Source organism: Scylla paramamosain, chromosome 44, assembly GCF_035594125.1.
Source record: "Scylla paramamosain isolate STU-SP2022 chromosome 44, ASM3559412v1, whole genome shotgun sequence".
Lineage (NCBI taxonomy): Eukaryota > Metazoa > Arthropoda > Malacostraca > Decapoda > Portunidae > Scylla > Scylla paramamosain.
The window spans coordinates 2,607,515-2,627,655 of NC_087194.1; the positions used below are offsets into that span (position 1 = coordinate 2,607,515).

A 20,141-nucleotide genomic window follows, 5' to 3' on the forward strand; every position below is an offset into this window, starting at 1 on the left:
AAAAATCCCCCCAATCTCCAAACCATCCCTGAGTGAAGACCGTCCTGGAGACCGCGGGACGCCATCACCCGACCAGCGAGAGAGTCACCCGTGCAAAACAAAAAAACAAAAGAATAAAAAAAAACTGATAACCGTGGCGGGCGGCGGCGTCTGGTTTGAGTAAATAGTATACCGTTGTGAGTACCTGCCCTGCACCTTCCCTCCGCCTTACTCTAGTGGCTGTAACACTTGGTTCACTGTACTGAGGGAGACCAGGCCAGGCAGAGTCACGGAGGTAAGGAGTGCAGGAGTCCACCGGCATGGCTACAGAATCCATCAAGTCCCCCGTGAGGCCTCCCCCGGGCCCGCACCCCGTGGCTGTAGGTGAAACCGTTCTGTTCTCATTGTTTTAAGGGCTCAGGGCACACTTAGGAATTCTTGGCTGCCTGTTCTGTACTGCTGCGGTCTGCCTGTACCCTTAGGTCTTCTCTGTACCACTAGGGTCTCTGCCTGTATCTGTACCTGTACCACTAGGGCTTGTAGTTGTACCTGTAGGGCCTCTGTACCTTTCACTGTACCATTAGGGTCTATCTGTACCACCAGGGCCTCGATCTGTACCACCATGGCCTTTTATCAGTGTCCGTAACCGTACCACAAGGACCTTTGCCTGTATCCGTAACTGTACCCTCTCCCTGTACCACAAGGACCGCTGCCTGTACCATCTCTGTACCAGTAGGACCTCTGCCTGTACCTCTCTGTACCGCTAGGGCCGGTACCTGCTATCTGGTGCACTGCAGGACCTGGGTGTAGCGTTGTGATGTACCTGTGGTGGTCTGCGTGGGTTATTGAGGTTTTTTTTACTAGTAGTGTAGTCTGGTTGCCTTGTACCGTGACTAGGGTGTGTAGTGTTAGTGTAGTAGTGGTGTAGTGTAGTGAAGGTGAAGGTGGTGTTTCTTGCCGCTGTTAAGATAAGTATAATGTTTGTAGCCATAGTTATAACCTAACATTCCCTAATATAGTATTACAATTCATTATCGTCACTACTAAGATGAGTATAATTTTTTTTTTTTTTCCTACCCATAAAACCATTCTGATATTCTTTAACCTGTTGCTCCGAGTCTCTCCTCTCTCACCGGTCACTGCTGTTTCTTGCCGCTAATTGATGCCAGGAGGTCCAGGAACAAGCGTTGGGTGACTGGTGGGTGGCTGGTTGGTGATGTGCAGCAGACTAACAGAAAGACCGACAAACATTTTAATCTGATATTTAAAAGCTTGGATTATTTGTGTGTATTAATTGGTTAGCTAATGAGAGGTGTACCATTGACTGACGGAGAGCTAACAAAACGTAGACAGACTAAAGAACTCAAGATAACGTTTAAAAGGTTGAATCATTTGCAGACAGACTGACGAACACTTCAAGATAATGTTTAAAAGCTTGAAACTTTTACAGACTGACTGGGAAACATTTCAAGACAACATTTAAAAGCTTGAATCATTTACAGACAGACTGGGAAACACTTCAAGACAACATTTAAAAGCTTTATTCATTTACAGACTGACTGGGAAACACTTCAAGACAACATTTAAAAGCTTGATTCATTTACAAACTGACTTGGAAACAATTCAAGACAATATTTAAAAGCTTAATTCATTTACAGACAGACTGGGAAACATTTCAAGACAACATTTAGAAGCTTGAATCATTTACCGACTGAGAAACACTTTAAGACAACATTTACAAGCTTGAATCATTTACCGACTGAGGAACATAAACCAACATTTAAAAGCTTCAATCATTTACAGACTGACCGAGGAACATTTAAAAGCTTGAATCATTTACAGACTGAGGAACACCTTAAGCTGACATTTAAAACCTTGAATCATTTTGTGTCTATACTAAGTGGTTGGTCAGTGACAGATGCACCGCAGACTGAAATAATAATAAGTTTAGCGGCAATAAACACCACCAGCATATATATCCCAGAATTCACCAGTCTTCTCTCTTCTGTTCCGTTCATTTCCCCCATCGGTGTGACGGTTTAGTTAGGCATTGCTCTGTTGCTTACCTCCATTACTGTTCGTTTGTTTGTGTGTTAGGGAGGTTCGTTATTGGCCCCCTTGTTCATTTGCCTATTCACTGTTCATCTGTTAGGGGCTGTGTGGAGCTGCAGCGTTTAAATGGAGAAATAAGAAGACAGGTTGATACAGAACGCCACCAGGCCTACACATGACAGTCCCCTTTTTGAAATTGTACCTGTGTGTGTTTTCTGCCTTCATTCCCAGCCATGTATTTGTCTAATCTTTTTTTTAAGCTTGAAATGTTGTTCATTACTCTTCTGTGGTTGATAAGAGAGAAGAAAGATTTGATGTGTATATATGTAGTGTTGTCAATATAACCACAGCATTGTTGTCTGGCCTTCAGTGTTGCCAGTATGACCACAGCATTCATATCAGGCTTGTAGTGCTGCCAGTATAATCACACCATTCTTATCAGACCAGCACTGTTGCCAATATAACCACAGCATTGTTATCTGGCTTGCAGTGTTGCCAGTATAACAACAGCATTGTTATCTGGCTTGCTGTGTTGCTTATATAACCACAGTATTGTTATCTGGCTTGCAGTGTTGCCAGTATAATCACATCACTATTACCAGGGCTTGCTGTGGTCAGTCACCCAAATACATTCCCATTTCTTCAGGGAGTGGTCAGCTGGTACTCTGAGACACCCCATCAGTCAAATATTTGTAGCATCTGAATAAAATAAGAAGGATTTGTGTGTTGTGACTAAGGCTTGTATTTAGAAACGTTTGGATCTCTCACCACGACTGTTTTCCAAGGCCACAGAAATGATTAGCCGGGTTCTCAAGGCTGTTTCTCTAGTTCATAATGCAGAAGTCTTGTTAATCTGTCACTAAAATTATAAAAACACCTTAAAAACCTGTGTCACTTCAACTAGAGCCTTTGAAAAGTCATCTCAAGAGCTTTTCTCCTTTTAATAATGCAGAAATCTTGTTAACCCATCACTAAAGCTATAAAAAACACTCTTAAAAGATATGTATCACTTCAGTTAGAGCCTCTGGAAAGTCATCATCTCCTTTTGGTAATGCAGAAATCTTGTTAATGTCACTAGAACTGTAAAAACACTTAAAAACCTGTATCACTTCAACTAAAGTCTTTGTAAACTCATCTTAAGAGCATTTCTCCTTTTAATAATGCAAAAATCTCATTAACCCATCACTAGAAGTATAAAAACACCTTTGAAAATCTGTGTCACTTCAACTAGGGCCTTTGAAAAATCATCTTAAGAGCATTTCTCCTTTTAATAATACAAAAATCTCATTAACCCATCACTAGAACCGTAAAAACACTCTTATAAACCTGTACCACTTCAACTAGACCCTCCGGAAAGTAGTGGAGTTGCAGCACAGAGGTGTTTCAGAATACAGGCCCAACTTGTCGTGTAGTGCATGTGTTGTGAGTAGCAGGGGGTGGCTTAGTGACTGCCGCGCCCACTCCCCCGGCCACCCAGCCACCCATGCATACGGTAATGTAGTAATTTGACGTGCCCACTAGTGCTGCACCCGACCACACCGCTGGCACTGTATCTCCGTGTATCTTCACTACTACACATCATAACTATTGGAATGGGTTCATTAGTTTTATTTGTTTATTATTATTATTATTGTTATTATTAGCAACAGTGATTTTGTTTGTTTTTATCGTTGTTATTATCATCCGTGGCAGTGTTACCATATCCCTGTGACCGTGCGTCCTCTTAAATTAAAAAAAGGAATGAAAAAAACAAGCCAGGCAGTTTTAGGGAGCATTAAATTAACAATAATAAAAGTTTCAGCATTCTCATCCCTGTGTCCTCTTAAATAAATAAACAATTCAGATTTAGAGAACATCCATCTGCCAGTGCTACCAACGCCCTCTGGATACCTTCACTACATTATACAACAGTTCAGTGTTAAATGACAATATATGGAATTTTTGTGTCCATACAAGAAAGGAAGGGATTAAAGAAAGTACATTGTAATATGTTGGCAGTACAATGTTTACAAGTGGCGGAGGAACAAAAAATGATGTCAGGAAGGTTAGGAATTAAAAAGGAATGAGGTAAATAGAGTGAAACAGTTAAATAGATAATAAAAAGGACAGTAGCCATATTCCAAAGTCCCTCCTGTGCCCTCTTCAGTAAAGTAAGCAAATAAACAAGCCAGCCGATTAAAGAGAGCATTAGTCCGTCCCTGTGTCCCTGAAATAAATAGATAAATAAATGAATGATGTAGAAAAAGCTAATTAAAAAAAAAAAGATTAGTCCGTCCCTGTCCCTCCTCCCCCTTGTCCCCTGTCAGTGATGCCAAGCCAGTGCCTGTCTGTGGCGGGTGCAGGGGAGGGTACCACTAGCAACACCGCCACCAGCACCTCTATAGCCTGCCCTCTGTTCACTGCTCTCATTATCTCACTGCATGTTTGTCTGTGTGTCTGTGAGAATTTATTTATTTATTTATTTATTTTCTGTTTATTTATTTATTTTGTTTTATTTATTTTATTTTATTTTATTTTTTTCTTCATCCTCTCTCTCCTCTTCCTCATCCTGTTCTTTTCTTTCCTTTTCTCCATTCTTTGTCCTTTTTCACCCGTCTCTCTCTCTCTCTCTCTCTCTCTCTCTCTCTCTCTCTCTCTCTCTCTCTCTCTCTCTCTCTCTCTCTCTCTCTCTCTCTCTCTCTCTCTCTCTCTCTCTCTCTCTCTCTCTCTCTCTCAACCAAAACTACCAAACATTAACACAAACCCAACATAAAAAAATAGATAAATAAATAAATAAAACAAATAAAATCAAAACAAATTCCTCTAATCAAAAATAAATAAAAAACACAAATAAAACACAACCACCACCACCACCACCAAAAAAAAAACATCATCATCAGCACCACCACCACCACCACCACCACCACCGCCGCTAACAACAGTGTATCTCATTACAGACAGCCCTGAGGATGTCGTTGCCCACCAACTACCGCCAAGTGGCCATGATGGGACCCACACCCACTCCAGGACCCACACGTAAGTTATGGGGGGGCTCGGAGGGGGGTGATAAGGTAGGATGGGTAGGGGGGTAGGTTAGGTTTGGGTGTTGTCTAATGGTGTAGTGTGGTGTAGTTTGCTCTCTCTCTCTCTCTCTCTCTCTCTCTCTCTCTCTCTCTCTCTCTCTCTCTCTCTCTCTCTCTCTCTCTCTCTCTCTCTCTCTCTCTCTCTCTCTCTCTCTCTCTCTCTCTCTCTCTCTCTCTCTCTCTCTCTCTCTCTCTCTCTCTCTCTCTCTCTCTCGTTGGTTTGTGTGAGGTTAGGTTTGGTTGGTTTCTCTCTCTCTCTCTCTCTCTCTCTCTCTCTCTCTCTCTCTCTCTCTCTCTCTCTCTCTCTCTCTCTCTCTCTCTCTCTCTCTCTCTCTCTCTCTCTCTCTCTCTCTCTCTCTCAAAAGATTAGGTTTTCTAATTTGTTTCCTTTTTCTTTATTTATTTTATTTTTCATTTCATTTGTTTATTTTTTGCATTATTTTGTATTAGTTTGCTTTTATTTACTTATTTTATTTTATTTGTCTTATTTTCTTTTCGTGTCTTTCTTTTTTCAATTGTTTTTTTTTCTTGTTTTGGGGAGGGTGTTTTAATTGATGTTTTTATTTATTTATTTATTTATTTATTTTCAATGTTTTGTGTATAGTCTTTACTTGTTTATTTATTCATTTATTTATTTTCTGTAGGGAAGTTAAGTTTTTTTTTTTTTTTTTTTTTTTATTGATCTCCTTTATTTTCCGTTTTTAATTATCCTTTCTTTTGTTTCACTTCTTATTCAATGGTGGTGGTATTGTTGTTAATCTTCCTCCATTTCTCCTTCATCCTCTTCCCAATTTTTCTTTCCCTTTTAATGGCTGCATGATTTGGTAGTGTTTATATCTACTTTTATCAGCATTTTCCTTCTTCCTCTAATTTATTTTCTATTTTCCTTCTACATCGGTTTTTCCTTTCGTTTTTTTCCATTTTTTCAGTCTTTCCTTTTATTTCTGTTCACCTTTCTTGTTTTGGGAATGAATGAAATAGAATTGTTTACATCTTCCATAGTTTCCCTTATTGTCACTTTTCTACTTTCATTTATTTATTTATTTTAAGGAAGGATGCATGATGTGGCAAACTGTCATATTTCCCTCATATACTCCCTCTCTCTCTCTCTCTCTGTCTCTCTCTCTCTCTGTCTTGGGAATAAGCTCTGAAACAAAGAACTATGAATGCTACTTAACTTTGGGATAGATTCAGTACAGTCCACAGCTGATAGGATAAAAAATAATGAATAAACAGACGTATATCTAGTGCCTCGGTGCGGAGAGGTGGCTGAATTATAAGACATTCTAAACATATGCCACAAAGTAACACACAATGCCTGGAGGAGGGAAGGAAGGAAGAATAGGAGGAAAAAGGCAGGAAGAAAGGAAGGATTGGAAGATCTGAAATTCAAAAGGTCTTTAAAGAAGAAATATATAGAGATTGGTAGTAAAGATAGAAAGTTATTAAGTTTAAGATCTCAAATTTGAAATGTGTTTGAAGATTAGTTCAGAAAATGTTTGTAAAGATTTAAAGTTGAAGTTGGAAGGAAGGAGAGATAGGAAGAAAGGTCTCAGGATTTGAAAGGTGTCTCCAAGGATTAATAATATTGAGAGAATGGTTGTAAAAATATGGAGTTCGATTAAATGAAAGGTTGAAATGGTTGTAAAAAATTGAAGTCTGATGAAATGAAAGATTGAGATGGTTGTAAAAATATGAAGTTCAATTAAATGAAAGGTTGAAATAGTTGTAAAAATATGGAGTTAGATTAAATGAAAGGTTGAAATGGTTGTAAAAAATTGATGTTAGATTAAATGAAAGGTTGAGATGGTTGTAAAAATATGAAGTTTGATTAAATGAAAGGTTGAAATGGTTGTAAAAATATATGAAGTTAAATTAAATGAAAGGTTCTCAAATTCATTATGTGTCTAAATGAAAAAAATATATTGAAAGAATGACTATGAAGAATGGGAAATTAGATAAACCAAAAGGAAGGAAAGGAGAGGAGGAGAGATTGCAAAAACTCAAAATACTAAAGAAAAGGAACATTGAAAGAACTGGAGATTGAAAGTTGAGTTAAATGACAATCCCAAATTCAGAAAAGAACGACAGGAGAGAAAAATAAAGATGGGAAGTTTTGACAGCGAAAAAAGAAAAAAAAAGAAAAATAAAAATATCACCAAATCTTCACCAGAAAAGAACAAAGAAAAATCCACGTAAATTTAAACTTTCATGAGCAAAAATAGCAATACAAATTTAATTGAAGAAAACGGGATATTGGGAATGTCTGAAAATATTAAAATTGGAATGTTTTCTGTGTGTTTGGGTGAGGACAGCTGGTGGTGGTGGTGGTGGTGGTGGTGGTGGTATGTTTAGAGGTGTGTGTGTGTGTATGTGTGTGTGCGTGTGTGCGTGCATGTGCATTCAGCATGGTTTGTTGTCTTGTGTTCCCTTTCATGCTGTGTCATGCTGTTATGCTGTGCTGGTCTTGCATGTTGTTATTAGACTTACTGTGTGTGTGTGTGTGTGTGTTTTGCCAGGGTAATGGACAGTTCTAATTTAATATAAAGTAGAAAGTGATCAATTTCATATGATTTTAGCTATTATTGTTATTATCACTATTATTTTTTATTTATTTATTCATTTATTTATTTATTTATTTATTTACTTATTTATTTATTCATTGGCATCAGTTCCTATCTCTTGATTCTCTAGTCTCATTCCAACCTGATTCCTGTTCTTGGATTTTTAGCTTCAATTCCAATCCAGTTCCAGTTCACGGATTCTTTGCCTTCAATTCCAACTTGGTTCCAATTCCAGGATTTTTTTGGCTTAAATTTCCATTCCATACAAGCAAACAAACCTTGCTTTTGTGTGTGTGTGTGTGTGTGTGTGTGTGTGTGTGTGTGTGTGTGTTTGAGAATGTAGTCTTATACATATTAAACACACACACACACATACACACACCAAACATTATATATATATATATATATATATATATATATATATATATATATATATATATATATATATATATATATATATATATATATATATATATATATATATATATATATATATATATATATATATTTTTTTTTTTTTTTTTTTTTTTTTTTATATATATCCTACTAAGTACTATTGGCTGTGTGTGGGTCTCTCTCTCTCTCTCTCTCTCTCTCTCTCTCTCTCTCTCTCTCTCTCTCTCTCTCTCTCTCTCTCTCTCTCTCTCTCTCTCTCTCTCTCTCTCTCTCTCTCTCTCTCTCTCTCTCTCTCTCTCTCTCTCTCTCTCTCTCTCTCTCTCTCTCTCTGCTTGTGTGAGTTTGGATGGCATTCTGTATTAACCATTTCTCTCTCTCTCTCTCTCTCTCTCTCTCTCTCTCTCTCTCTCTCTCTCTCTCTCTCTCTCTCTCTCTCTCTCTCTCTCTCTCTCTCTCTCTCTCTCTCTCTCTCTCACACCAGCCAGGTTTGCATGAATAGCGAGCAGTGTGTAATAAAGAGTGAGGGGAAGGAAATGTGAGTGAAAGAAATGGGGGATAAAGAGGATGATAAAAGAGGAATAAGAGAAAAGAAAAGAAAGTAGAGATTTTAAGGGTAATTTGTTTTTATTTACTTTATTTTATTTATTTTTTTATGGTTGTTTTGTGTATTCATTAATTTATTCATTGTTTATTTTAGTTATTCTTTTTTCAGTCTTATTTTTCAGGATATGTTTAAATTTGCATTCATTTAAATTACATATATTACATGTATTGTTTATTTATTATTATTATTATTGCTATTACTATTACTATTACTATTATTTTAGCCTTAGCACTTATGATCTAGATATAAGTGAGAGTTTTAATTTAATTTGTATCACTTATACTTTTAAGAATTATAGTTTAAGTAAAGGAATGGTTTGTTTACTTAAGAGGAACCACCACCACCACCACCACCACTACATTATTTCAGTCAGTCATTCATTTCTGTATCATAAAGTTGCTGAGGTGTTTATAATTCAATTTAAGCAATGAAGTGAAATTGCAATTATTATCTTCAATTTTTGGATTCTTTTTGACCTTTGTTTTAGGGACTGGCACCTCTCTCTCTCTCTCTCTCTCTCTCTCTCTCTCTCTCTCTCTCTCTCTCTCTCTCTCTCTCTCTCTCTCTCTCTCTCTCTCTCTCTCTCTCTCTCTCTCTCTCTCTCTCTCTCTCTCTCTCTCTCTCTCTCTCTCTCTCTGACCAGTGCCCCTCTTATATGACAAATTAATATATTGAAAATTGCTTTATCCATTAATCTATAAAAGAACCTTAAAAATTCTTGTCTTCATTCACATCAGCACAAAATTACATAAATAGCATATCTAAAAATTATAATATGTTTTCATTTTTCACTTAGTTTTATTTTATTTTATCTATTCTTTTGTATGGTATATGAAAAAAACTGTCTGTGTGTGTGTGTGTGTGTGTGTGTGTGTGTGCGCGCGTGTTCCCTCTACAGTAAAGAACCATTCATTTCAATACCTTTATGCTGAGTCACCTAGTCTGGCAGTACAACTAGAAAACAACACACTAAGAGAGAGAGAGAGAGAGAGAGAGAGAGAGAGAGAGAGAGAGAGAGAGAGAGAGAGAGAGAGAGAGGGGCAGGACCAAAATGGCATCCTCTATTGACATCTCAGAACACTTGCATGACTCACAGTTTCCTCCCCTTATTTTGCTTCTCTGCTTCCCTCATATGCATTATTAATATTAACCAATCAGCAACGAGGTCTCTTGCACTGCCCTCCCCCACACTACACTTCAAAAAAAAACACAAGACTATTATTTATTGTCTTTTTTTTATATTAAGTACATACAAGTTCCTCCAATTCCTTGCATCCTGCCTAATTTATATATATATATGGAGATTTATTTATATATTTTTTTACTATTATATTACTTTTTTTTTTACTCTTATTTATTTTCTGTTGCTTATTTATGCCATTGACCGCTTGCCATCTGTTCCTGTAGATGTTTACATGCCCGCGTCACCTATGATGAGCAACATTCTAAAAGGTTAGTTGGTTTCCAGCAATTCTGTTGTGTTGGCTAGCTTGTAACACTGCTCCTAGCCTCCCCACCTCTCCTTCAGTTATTGTCGCTAATATTACTGTGATTACCGCTGTGGCTGCTTCCCCTGTGACCCCTCCTGTGTTCCCCTGCCTCCCTGTTTATTGCCACAGCAGCATAGCACTGTCTGACATCACTGCCACATCCCGCCCTACCCCCCGCCTCCGCTGTGATTCCCTCAAATGCAAGGTTGTGTAGTCTCAAACATGTCAGTCACCTTAACTCATTTGACAGGCCACAGAGAGAGATAATGAGGCGTGTTTTTAGTGGTGTTTTTTCCCTCGGTGGTGTAGGGTTTGTGTTAAAGCATCACCAGAATCATCGAAAGTGTTTTTAATGGTGTTTCTTCAACTGGTGAGGAATTGAATCGTTGCCAAAATCATGGAATTTTAGTTTTTAATGTTGGTTTCACTGTCAGCGGAAAATTTATTGCGGTTTCTTTCACTGGTAATGTAGAATCTGTGTTTAACTATTTTAGAATCATGGAAAGTCAAGATTTTTTAATGTTTTCACTGGTGATTGAGAAATTATTGCCATTCCTTCCACTGGTAATGTAGAAACTGTTAAACCACTAAAAGAATCATAAAAAAGCAAATTGAAGATCTTTTATCCACTGGTGATGTAGAATGACTTGAACTACCACCAGAATCATAAAAACTTGAAGATCATAATATTTTCTCCCACTGGTAATGTAGAAATTGTTAAACTACCACCAGAATCATAAAAACTTGAAGATTGTAATATTTTCTCCCACTGGTAACGTAGAAATTGGTAAAATATCGCCAGGATCATAAAAACTTGAAGATCGTAATATTTTCTTCTACTAGTAACGTAGAAATTGTTAAACTACCACAAGAATCATAAAAACTTGAAGATCGTAATATTTTCTCCCACTAGTAACGTAGAAATTGTTAAACTACCACCAGAATCATAAAAAAAAATTGAAGATCTTGTTTTATCTCAAAGATGATGTAGAATTCTTGTCAATTCATCACTAGAATTACAAAAAGGAGTTGAAGACCATGCATTTATCCACCAGAGATGTAGAATTCAAGTTAAACACCACTAGGGACATGGCCGACTTCCTGAACACCTGAGTCACTTCCACCGTAGACTGTTAAGAGTGGCCAAGATCGGGTGTGGTAATGTTTGAGAGTACAGGGCTGTGTGTGCGTGTGTGTGTGTGTGTGTGTTCCTCCTACTGATACATGGGATAGTTATCATAAAGGATTCCCAGATATTCAGAATACTTATATTAAAGATTGCATATATTTGGAACACTTATGTTAAAAAAAATCACAGACGTTCAGAATAGTTACCTTTAAAAATTCCAGATATTTGAAACAGTTATATTAAAAAAATTGCATACATACAAAATAGTTAAATTAGTCATATTAAAAAACCCTTCATGAAATCTTTGTTGTAACAGAAGTGAAGTGTTTTCAGTATATATTTTTTAAACTGGTTAATGTCAGTGCTAAAAAGAATATAATTGATTGCAAGGCTTATTGTTGTGTATATATATATATATATATATATATATATATATATATATATATATATATATATATATATATATATATATATATATAGAAAAAAGTACAACAAAAGATATAATTAAATACTATAATGTTTTAAAATCTTAATAATTATTGCTATATCAATTTTACAACATTACCAATAAAAATATAATTGATTGAAAGGCTTATTGTTGTGTATATATTAAAATAAAATACAACAAAAGATAATTAAATACTAGAATTGTTACCATATCAATTTTATAACATTACCAATAAAAATATAATTAATTGAAATATATATGTTAAAAGTACAACAAAGAATATCAATAAACACTACAGTATCTATCCATTAGAACCATCGTCACTATCACTATGAGTGTGTGTATGTGCGTTTGAGGGACTCGCAGTATGATACATGTTTGTTTGTTTGTTTGTTTGTTTGTGTTGCCATGGCTTCTTTTCAAAGGCTGCCACATCCCTGTAATAATAAGTTAACATTTTCTATTCTCTTTAAACCCTGCCATGGCTTCCTTACCACTATCACCACCACCACCACCACCACCACCACCACTACATTGCTTAAAATTAAACTTCCATACATTATTCCTACCTCAGTTTAACACCATTGCTTAGCTTAAAGGAGTACTGTATATATATTTATGTACTTTTAAATAATACATATACTATTTGATATATATATGACTCCCATTATATCATGCATGCCTGACTTTGTTTATTATGATTTTTAGCTTTATTTTGTAAGATAAAGTTAAGTGTTATTAGTTTAAGATTAAAATATATGGCTTTGTTTTATATATTCCCAGCATTATTTTTGTTTTTTTTATATATCATTATCTTTACTGTGAGTGTGTACATGTGTGCATTTTTTAAGTAAGTATAATTCAGCTTATTTTTCACAGTTTTTATTATTTTGCCAAGGAAACATGGGTAATGAGACAAGGGAGATTAATTAATTCAGTGCCCCATAGAGAAGAGAGGTATGAGTGACAGGTTACACATTTAAGCACCATAGCGTAATGTTTACAGTTTACGGCAGGAGAAACAACCATCTGGAATGCATAGAGATAAAAAATGTATGTACGTTTGGTAAAATAATGCGTTCATGTTATAAAGCTCAGGTAAACAGAAGGAAGAACAGATTGGCAAGGAAATGATGGTGGAACTTGTAATATAAAACAGATAAATAACAAGTGTACGTTTGGCTAGAGAAATAAACTGTCTTTAAAGGTAATGAGGTGCTGATAAAGACAAGGATTGTATATTAAACTAAAGAAATAATATAAAAAATTCCTAATATGAAAGAGGGGTGTATGTTTGGCCAAAGAAATAATATGTTTGTAGACCTAATCATACACAAACAAGGAATATACAGTTTACTAAAGAAATTATGTGTTTATAAATACATAGACATTAGGAGTATATGTTAGACTAAAGAAATAATGTGTTTGTGAATAGATACGGAGAAGTAATGTATGTTTGGCTAAAGAAATAGTGTTTTTTTTTTTTTTTTTTTATCTTAATGCAAATACAGGTAGAGATAGAGTGTAAAGTTTACCAAAGAAATGTGTTTGTTGGATCTTAATGCAAACACAGATATAAGAATACTGTTGGCCAAAGATAACTACACCAAACCCAGAAAAAAAGGAAAAAAAGAAAAATGGGGAAAAACAATGAAAAAACACCATTCCATACTGTCGTCACCATCACCCCCATTTCTTTTGGTGTTTGTGATGCTCTTGATAATAATGACAAAAAAGAAAAACAGCTTATTAGTTAATTTATTTGTTTGTATTGATTTTATTGCTGTGGAAATTAATGGAGTGTCATTAAAGATTTATTTATTTATTTATTTATTTATTTATTTATTTATTTATTTATTATTTCCAACGGTAACTTCCCGAGTAATAGAAATAAATAGTGATTGCTTTTATGATAGTGAAATTTAAATGTATGGTGAGAGAGAGAGAGAGAGAGAGAGAGAGAGAGAGAGAGAGAGAGAGAGAGAGAGAGAGAGAGAGAGAGAGAGAGAGAGAATGTGGCTCTGTCTTTAGTGAATGTTATCTTTGTTTCTCTCTCTCTCTCTCTCTCTCTCTCTCTCTCTCTCTCTCTCTCTCTCTCTCTCTCTCTCTCTCTCTCTCTCTCTCTCTCTCTCTCTCTCTCTCTCTCTCTCTCTCTCTGTGTATATATATATATATATAAGGTAAATAGTTGTTCTGTGTGTGTGTGTGTGTGTGTGTGTGTGTGTGTGTGTGTGTGTTTGTCTGTTTGTTTGTTTGTTTGTTTGTTTGTTATTGTTCCTTCTCTGCTGGGGTGTAGCAGGTCACCTCACCGTGTCCCCTGCTCCCCCAGACTCCTCCTCCTCCTCCTCCTCCTCCTCCTCCTCCTCCTCTCCTCTCCTCTCTTCTCCTCTCCTCTCCTCTCCTCTCCTCTCCTGGCTTCCTTTCATCATTAATATATCCTTTCTGCTGATACCTCCTCCTCCTCCTCCTCCTCCTCCTCCTCCTCCTCCTCCTCCTCCTCCTCCTCCTCCTCCTCCTCCTCCCAAAACCTAATCTTTCCCCCCAGTAGTTCTCCCAGTACCCCTTAGTAACCCCCCTAGTAAATCCCCAGTACCCCTCCACCACCACCCCCTGGCCCAGTAAATATAAGACCCAGTATTATTAGCTTTCGTTGGGGTGACTTGTGCATTTCCAAAACCCCGGTATTACTCCCCCTCCCCTTCCTCCCCCTAAAGAGACCCCTCTCACACACACACACACACACACACACACACACAAGTTCATGGACACACGCACACGCACACACACTTCCCAGTATTCAGATACACTCAGCTCTCTCACCATGGCTATTTTTCAAGGCTACAGAGATGACTAACCAGGTTCTCAAGACTTTCTCCTGTTGATAATGAGAAATCTTGTTAATCTGTCACTGGAATTGTAAAAACATCCTTAAAAACATACGTCATTTCACCACCACTGTTTTCAAGGCCACAGAGATGACTAGCCAGGTTCTCAAGAGTGTTTCTCCTGTTAATAATGAGAAATCTTGTTAATCTGGCACTGGAACCTTAAAAACACACTTAAAAACCCGCGTCACTTCAACTAGAGCCTTTTGAAAGTTGTCGTAGTGAGAGTAAAATATTTCTGAACACGCACACACACACACGCACACACGCACACACACAGAGGGGTGAAGGGGGGATGGGGTGCTGACAGGAGACTTAATCAGCCCCCCCATTTTTCTCTCTCTCCCCCCAAGCCTCCACGGTCTCCTCCATCTCCTCCTCCTCCTCCACCTGTGCTGGAAATGGAGGCACAGGGAGCTCTAAAGGTAATTGTCTCCCCTCCCCTCCCCTCTCCTCCCCTCCCTCCATTCCCTCCATTTTTTTTTTTTTTTTTTTATATTCTCCCCCCTCCTCCCCTCCCTTTCCCTCCCTCCCTCCCTCCCTCCCTCCCTTGATTTTTTTCCCATTTTTTCCCTCCCATTTTCTAAAATTTTTCTCTTCATATTTTTTTTCATACCCTCAGTTTATCCTCTACTTTCCCTTTCTTTCCCCATCTGGTTATTCCTCATGTTTTTTTCCCCCTCCTTCCTTCCTTCCTTCCTTCCTTCCACCCTTCCTTCCTTCCTTTCTTAATTCTCTTCTTGCATGTAGCATTGTCCGTCTATTTGTCTGTCTGTCTGTCTGCATGTTCCCTGTGTTGTCTTGTCCATCTCTCTCTCTCTCTCTCTCTCTCTCTCTCTCTCTCTCTCTCTCTCTCTCTCTCTCTCTCTCTCTCTCTCTCTCTCTCTCTCTCTCTCTCTCTCTCTCTCTCTCTCTCTCTCTCTCTCTCTCTCTCTCTCTCTGTGTGTGTGTGTGTGTGTGTCTGTCTGTCTGTCTGTCTGTCTGTCTGTCTTGGAAAATGATGAAGAAATTTTGTCGGATTAATATTTGAGAGTTTTAATAAATTACCCTTATTTATTTATTTTTATTATTATTTTATTTTTATTTTGTTATTTTTTTATCTGTTTATTCATCTATCTGTCTTTTCTAAGTGCTGGTGGTGCTGGTCACATGTGCTAAAGTGTGTGTGTGTGTGTGTGTGTGTGTGTGTGTGTGTGTGTGTGTGTGTGTGTGTGTGTGTGTGTGTGTGTGTGTGTGTGGGCTGCCCCGTGTGAAATTGTTGGCTTGATATAGAGATAGACTTGGTTTTTATGTTCATTAAGTCTACCTGTGTGTGTGTGTGTGTGTGTGTGTGTGTGTGTGTGTGTGTGTGTGTGTGTGTGTGTGTGTGTGTGTGTGTGTGTGTGTGTTTGCCTGTCTCTGTGTTCCTTCTGCTTCTGTGTTTGTCCAAGCCTCAGTCTTTACTTAAATATCTGAAAAAAAAATCTCAATATTCCCGACTGAACAAACACACACACAAACAGTAACAAAAGGTGGTACGTTTCCTCACATTTCCCCTCCACTTGTCTTAGAATCATGCACCATACCTGTCATTTTTTCCAGTAATTTCAACCTGTATGTTTCCTCAATGATTTCCTTCCACTTGCCTCAAAACAATGCACTGTATCTCTCTCTTTCCATTAATTTCAGCCTTTCTCTCAATTCGTAAAAAAAGAAACACAAGACAGATGGACGCAAACACATTACGAAAGAGACTGTACTGAGTAAACACCCAAAATCTTACTGCTGCTTAGGCCGCTACTAACACACACACACACACACACACACACACATACGGTATAGTTTTCCTCACAGAAGTTTGAACAAATAGAAAGAACTCGGTGAAGACGTAAATGCCGAAACTGTCAGTGCTTTTAAGACCAAACTAGATAGATATAGAAATAGGATACATTGAGATTGCTCCCCACCCTTAAACCACAACTAGATAAATACAACAAGGTAAATACAAACATCTATCTATCCATTCACCACACAGCACCCCCATTTATACATTTATCTATTCACCAAGTTAACACTTCCACATAATTCAAGGGGCAGTACAGAGAGGTTCCTAGGAGGCCCCGGTGATTCCATTTGAGGTGTCGTATTGTGGATTCTTGTGGAAAAGGGAATGGTTGGCAATGGCTGTCTTCTCAGAGCCACAGGATTTGCTCGTATAGAAATAAGTGAAGTGTTGGGAATTGTGACATAAGGTTAATACAGCCACAAAGAAAATGAAAGGTTATCAAGGTAGACTTCACTAAACTTAACCTAACCATATACTCTCTTCCTGCCTCATGTTTTTTATGCGAGTGCTCCAGCTAAGGGAGGGGGGGAAAGAAAATGGGCTTATTGTGGTGTCAGAAGTAAGAAGAGTAAAAAAGATATCAGAATTGGAGGATAAGTGTCTTGAAACCACCCTCCTGAAAGAGCTTAAGTCATAGGAAGGAGGAAATACAACAGAGAGAGAGAGAAAAAGAGTGAGAATGAGTGAGCAGAAAAAAAAAAAAAAGAGGAAAGAAAATGAAAGGTAAGGAAGATGAACTAAACCAAACCTAATCTAACGATACTCTCTCTCCCCCCTACTGGGTACCCCACAGACCGCCTTGCCCGTGCCCCCTCAACCCCATCTTCCTCCTCCAAGGGTGTCGGGGAAGCCAACGTGCCCAGCCCCTTCTCCACACCAGTGCACGGCAACCCCTCCTTCAACCCACAGAAAATGGGAACCGGCAAGGGAGGAGTGAGTTGGGTGGTGTTTGGTTTGGGGGGAGGGGGAGGGAAGGGAGGGATTGTATTGTTTTTGTTGATTTATTTGTTTATTTATTTTTCTTTGTTTTTTGTTTATTTTTTTGTGTTATTTATTTTGTTTATTTTTTACTTATTTTATTTATTTTATTTTATTGTACTCTTTTATTTTCTTGTTTATTTTTGTTCATTTTTTTACCTATTTTATTTATTTAATTTATTGATTTGATTTATTTTTTTTTATTTAATTTTGTTTACTTATTTTTTTTTATTTGTACTTTTTTTCTAATGGCAACAATAATAAAAAGTGAAAATCTGGTTTTGGGAGCTGTTTTTTATTTTATTTTTATTTATTTATTTTTTGTCAATATTTTCTTAAGTTAGATTTATTTATTTTATTTATTTTTTATTTATTTATATTTTTATTTATTTATTTTTATTTATTTATTTTTATTTTTTTGGTGGGGAAAGTTATGGAAATTTTTTTGTATTTATTTTTATATTTATTTGTTTATTATAGTGTTAATAATAATAATAATTCAACCAAAAGTACACAACACACACATTCATCAGTGAAATTTAGTAAAAAAAAAAAAAAAAAATCATATCTGGTTATTCATCTACTTAACCTGACCTGACCTGACCTGACCCTTACAGCACAGTGGAGAGGGGCGCATTCCCAAACCCCCAAAGGCCCCTGACAAGCCCCTGATGCCCTACATGAGGTACTCCCGTAAGGTGGGTAGTGTGCTCTCTCTCTCTCTCTCTCTCTCTCTCTCTCTCTCTCTCTCTCTCTCTCTCTCTCTCTCTCTCTCTCTCTCTCTCTCTCTCTCTCTCTCTCTCTCTCTCTCTCTCTAAATTTTCAGTGTTTTATCTCCTCAAAATTTAACAGGTTGTAGTGGAAGTTATTGGGGTTTTCAAGGGTGTTTTCATGATTCCAGTGACAGTTTAACAGGCTATAGTGGAAGTTACTAGGGTTTTCAAGGGTGTTTTCATGGTTCCAGTGATAGTTTAACAGGCTGCAGTAGAGGCTATTGGGGTTTTCAAGGGTGTTTTCATGGTTCCAGTGACAGTTTAACAGGCTGCAGTAGAGGTTATTGGGGTTTTCAATAATACCCTTTACATATATTCATTTAATTTCCATTTCATTTATTTTTTCCCATGTACAACCCACACACCTGACTGTAACGGGTGTGTTTATGTTCCCTCATGCCCTGTGTAGGTGTGGGACCAGGTCAAGGCCGCCAACAATGACCTCAAGCTGTGGGAGATCGGCAAGATTATCGGGTCAATGTGGCGTGACCTTCCCGAGGCAGACAAGCAAGACTATGTTGACGAGTATGAGGCGGAGAAGGTGAGGCGGCCATGTTTGTTGTTGTTGTTGTTGTTGCTTTTATTTATTTATTTTTTTAATGCAAGGAAGAGATAAAGGAAAAATGTGAGGAGATGGTCATTATTGTTGTTATTATTGTTTTTATTATCATTATTATTATTTATCCTATTTTTATTTTATTGAAAGAGAAGTTAAAAGAAGAAAAATGAGATGGCAAAGGTTATTATTATTATTATTATTATTATTATTATTATTATTATTATTATTATTATTATTATTATTATTATTATTATTTATTTTATGCAAGGGGGAATTAAAAGAGAGAAGAATAAAGTCAATTACATAGCTGTGCCCTTGAGTAATAGCTATTTATTGATATTACTATTATTTTATATATTTACTTTTTTGCGTAAGGAGGAATTAGATAGAAAAAAAAAGGGGGTTGATCTTTTGTTTATTAATTTGGCACCAAGTGTTATTGATGTTGAAATCCAGTGAGGTTTATTTTCTCATCTGTTTATTTATTTATTTATTTGTTTATTTATTTATTTTTATTTATTTATTTTTTTTAATGCATTGGTGAAAAATTTAGGATGTCAGTTATAGGAAATATTGTTGTTTACATCCATTGAAGTCAAGCAATGTTTATTTATTCATCTGTTTTTTTGTTCTTTTGGTTCTATTCATTATTTATTTACTTTTTTTTATCCAAGGATGAAAAAAATTAAGTCAAGTACAGGAATTCTTGTGTACATAAATTTGTGTTGACTTGTACATAAATCAAGATAAAAATTGCTATACTGTACATTTACCTCCCTCCCCCCTACTCCCCCACCCTCCTTTTTTTTCACAGTTCTATTTCTCTCCTATTTTCATCTGTGTGTCTTCTTCCTCTTCCCATTGTTTCATTTCATCATTTTTTTCTACTTTTTTTTCATTTCTATTTTTTTTTTTTTTTTTTTTTTTTTTTTTTTCTTATCTGTGTTTGTCTTCCTCCTTTGTTTCAGTCTCATTTCTCCTGTTTCTTTCTTTCATTTGTTTCTCTTCTATATTTCTTTTTTATTTTGTTATTCCCTCATTCCTTTTTTTTTTCTTTTTACCTTTCTTCTTACTTCTATCTCTCCTTTTCTGTCTCTTGTCTCTTTTTTCCTCTCCTTGTTTCATTCCCTCATCTGTTTTTCTTTCCCCTTTTTCTCATTTCTGTTTCTCCTTTTCTACATTTCTTCTCTCTGTTTAATCCTTATTCATATTGCTTTTCTCTTCTATGTCTCTTCCTCCCTTTATTTCATTCCCTTCATCTGTAATTTTTTTTTATTTCTTTTCATCCTCTTCTCCAGTTTTCTCTTTTTATTTTATTTTCTCTACACCTTTTTCTTCCTCTCCTTTCACTCCCTAGCCTCTTCTTTGGTATAACATGTAACTTACCTTCCAGAGCC

At 36.7% G+C, this 20,141-nt stretch overlaps 1 protein-coding gene across 16 annotated transcripts in view; it reads left to right on the plus strand.

Moving 5' to 3' along the window:
- The first annotated feature begins 27 nt into the window (after window positions 1-27).
- LOC135094066 (SWI/SNF-related matrix-associated actin-dependent regulator of chromatin subfamily E member 1-like) overlaps window positions 28-20,141 on the plus strand; it is a 34,922-nt gene continuing 14,808 nt past the window's right edge. For 8 of the 16 annotated variants that reach the window (XM_063993814.1, XM_063993818.1, XM_063993816.1 and 5 more), the window contains exons 1-6: window positions 37-359; window positions 4,968-5,046; window positions 10,065-10,108; window positions 17,215-17,367; window positions 18,030-18,110; window positions 18,595-18,726. In XM_063993814.1, the coding sequence (XP_063849884.1) occupies window positions 300-359; window positions 4,968-5,046; window positions 10,065-10,108; window positions 17,215-17,367; window positions 18,030-18,110; window positions 18,595-18,726 (549 nt within the window). In that variant the 5' untranslated portion in view covers window positions 37-299. Of the gene's footprint in view, window positions 360-4,967; window positions 5,047-10,064; window positions 10,110-17,214; window positions 17,368-18,029; window positions 18,111-18,594; window positions 18,727-20,141 lie in introns of all 16 variants that reach the window. The other 8 variants (XM_063993827.1, XM_063993825.1, XM_063993822.1 and 5 more) reach the window with 8 other exon arrangements.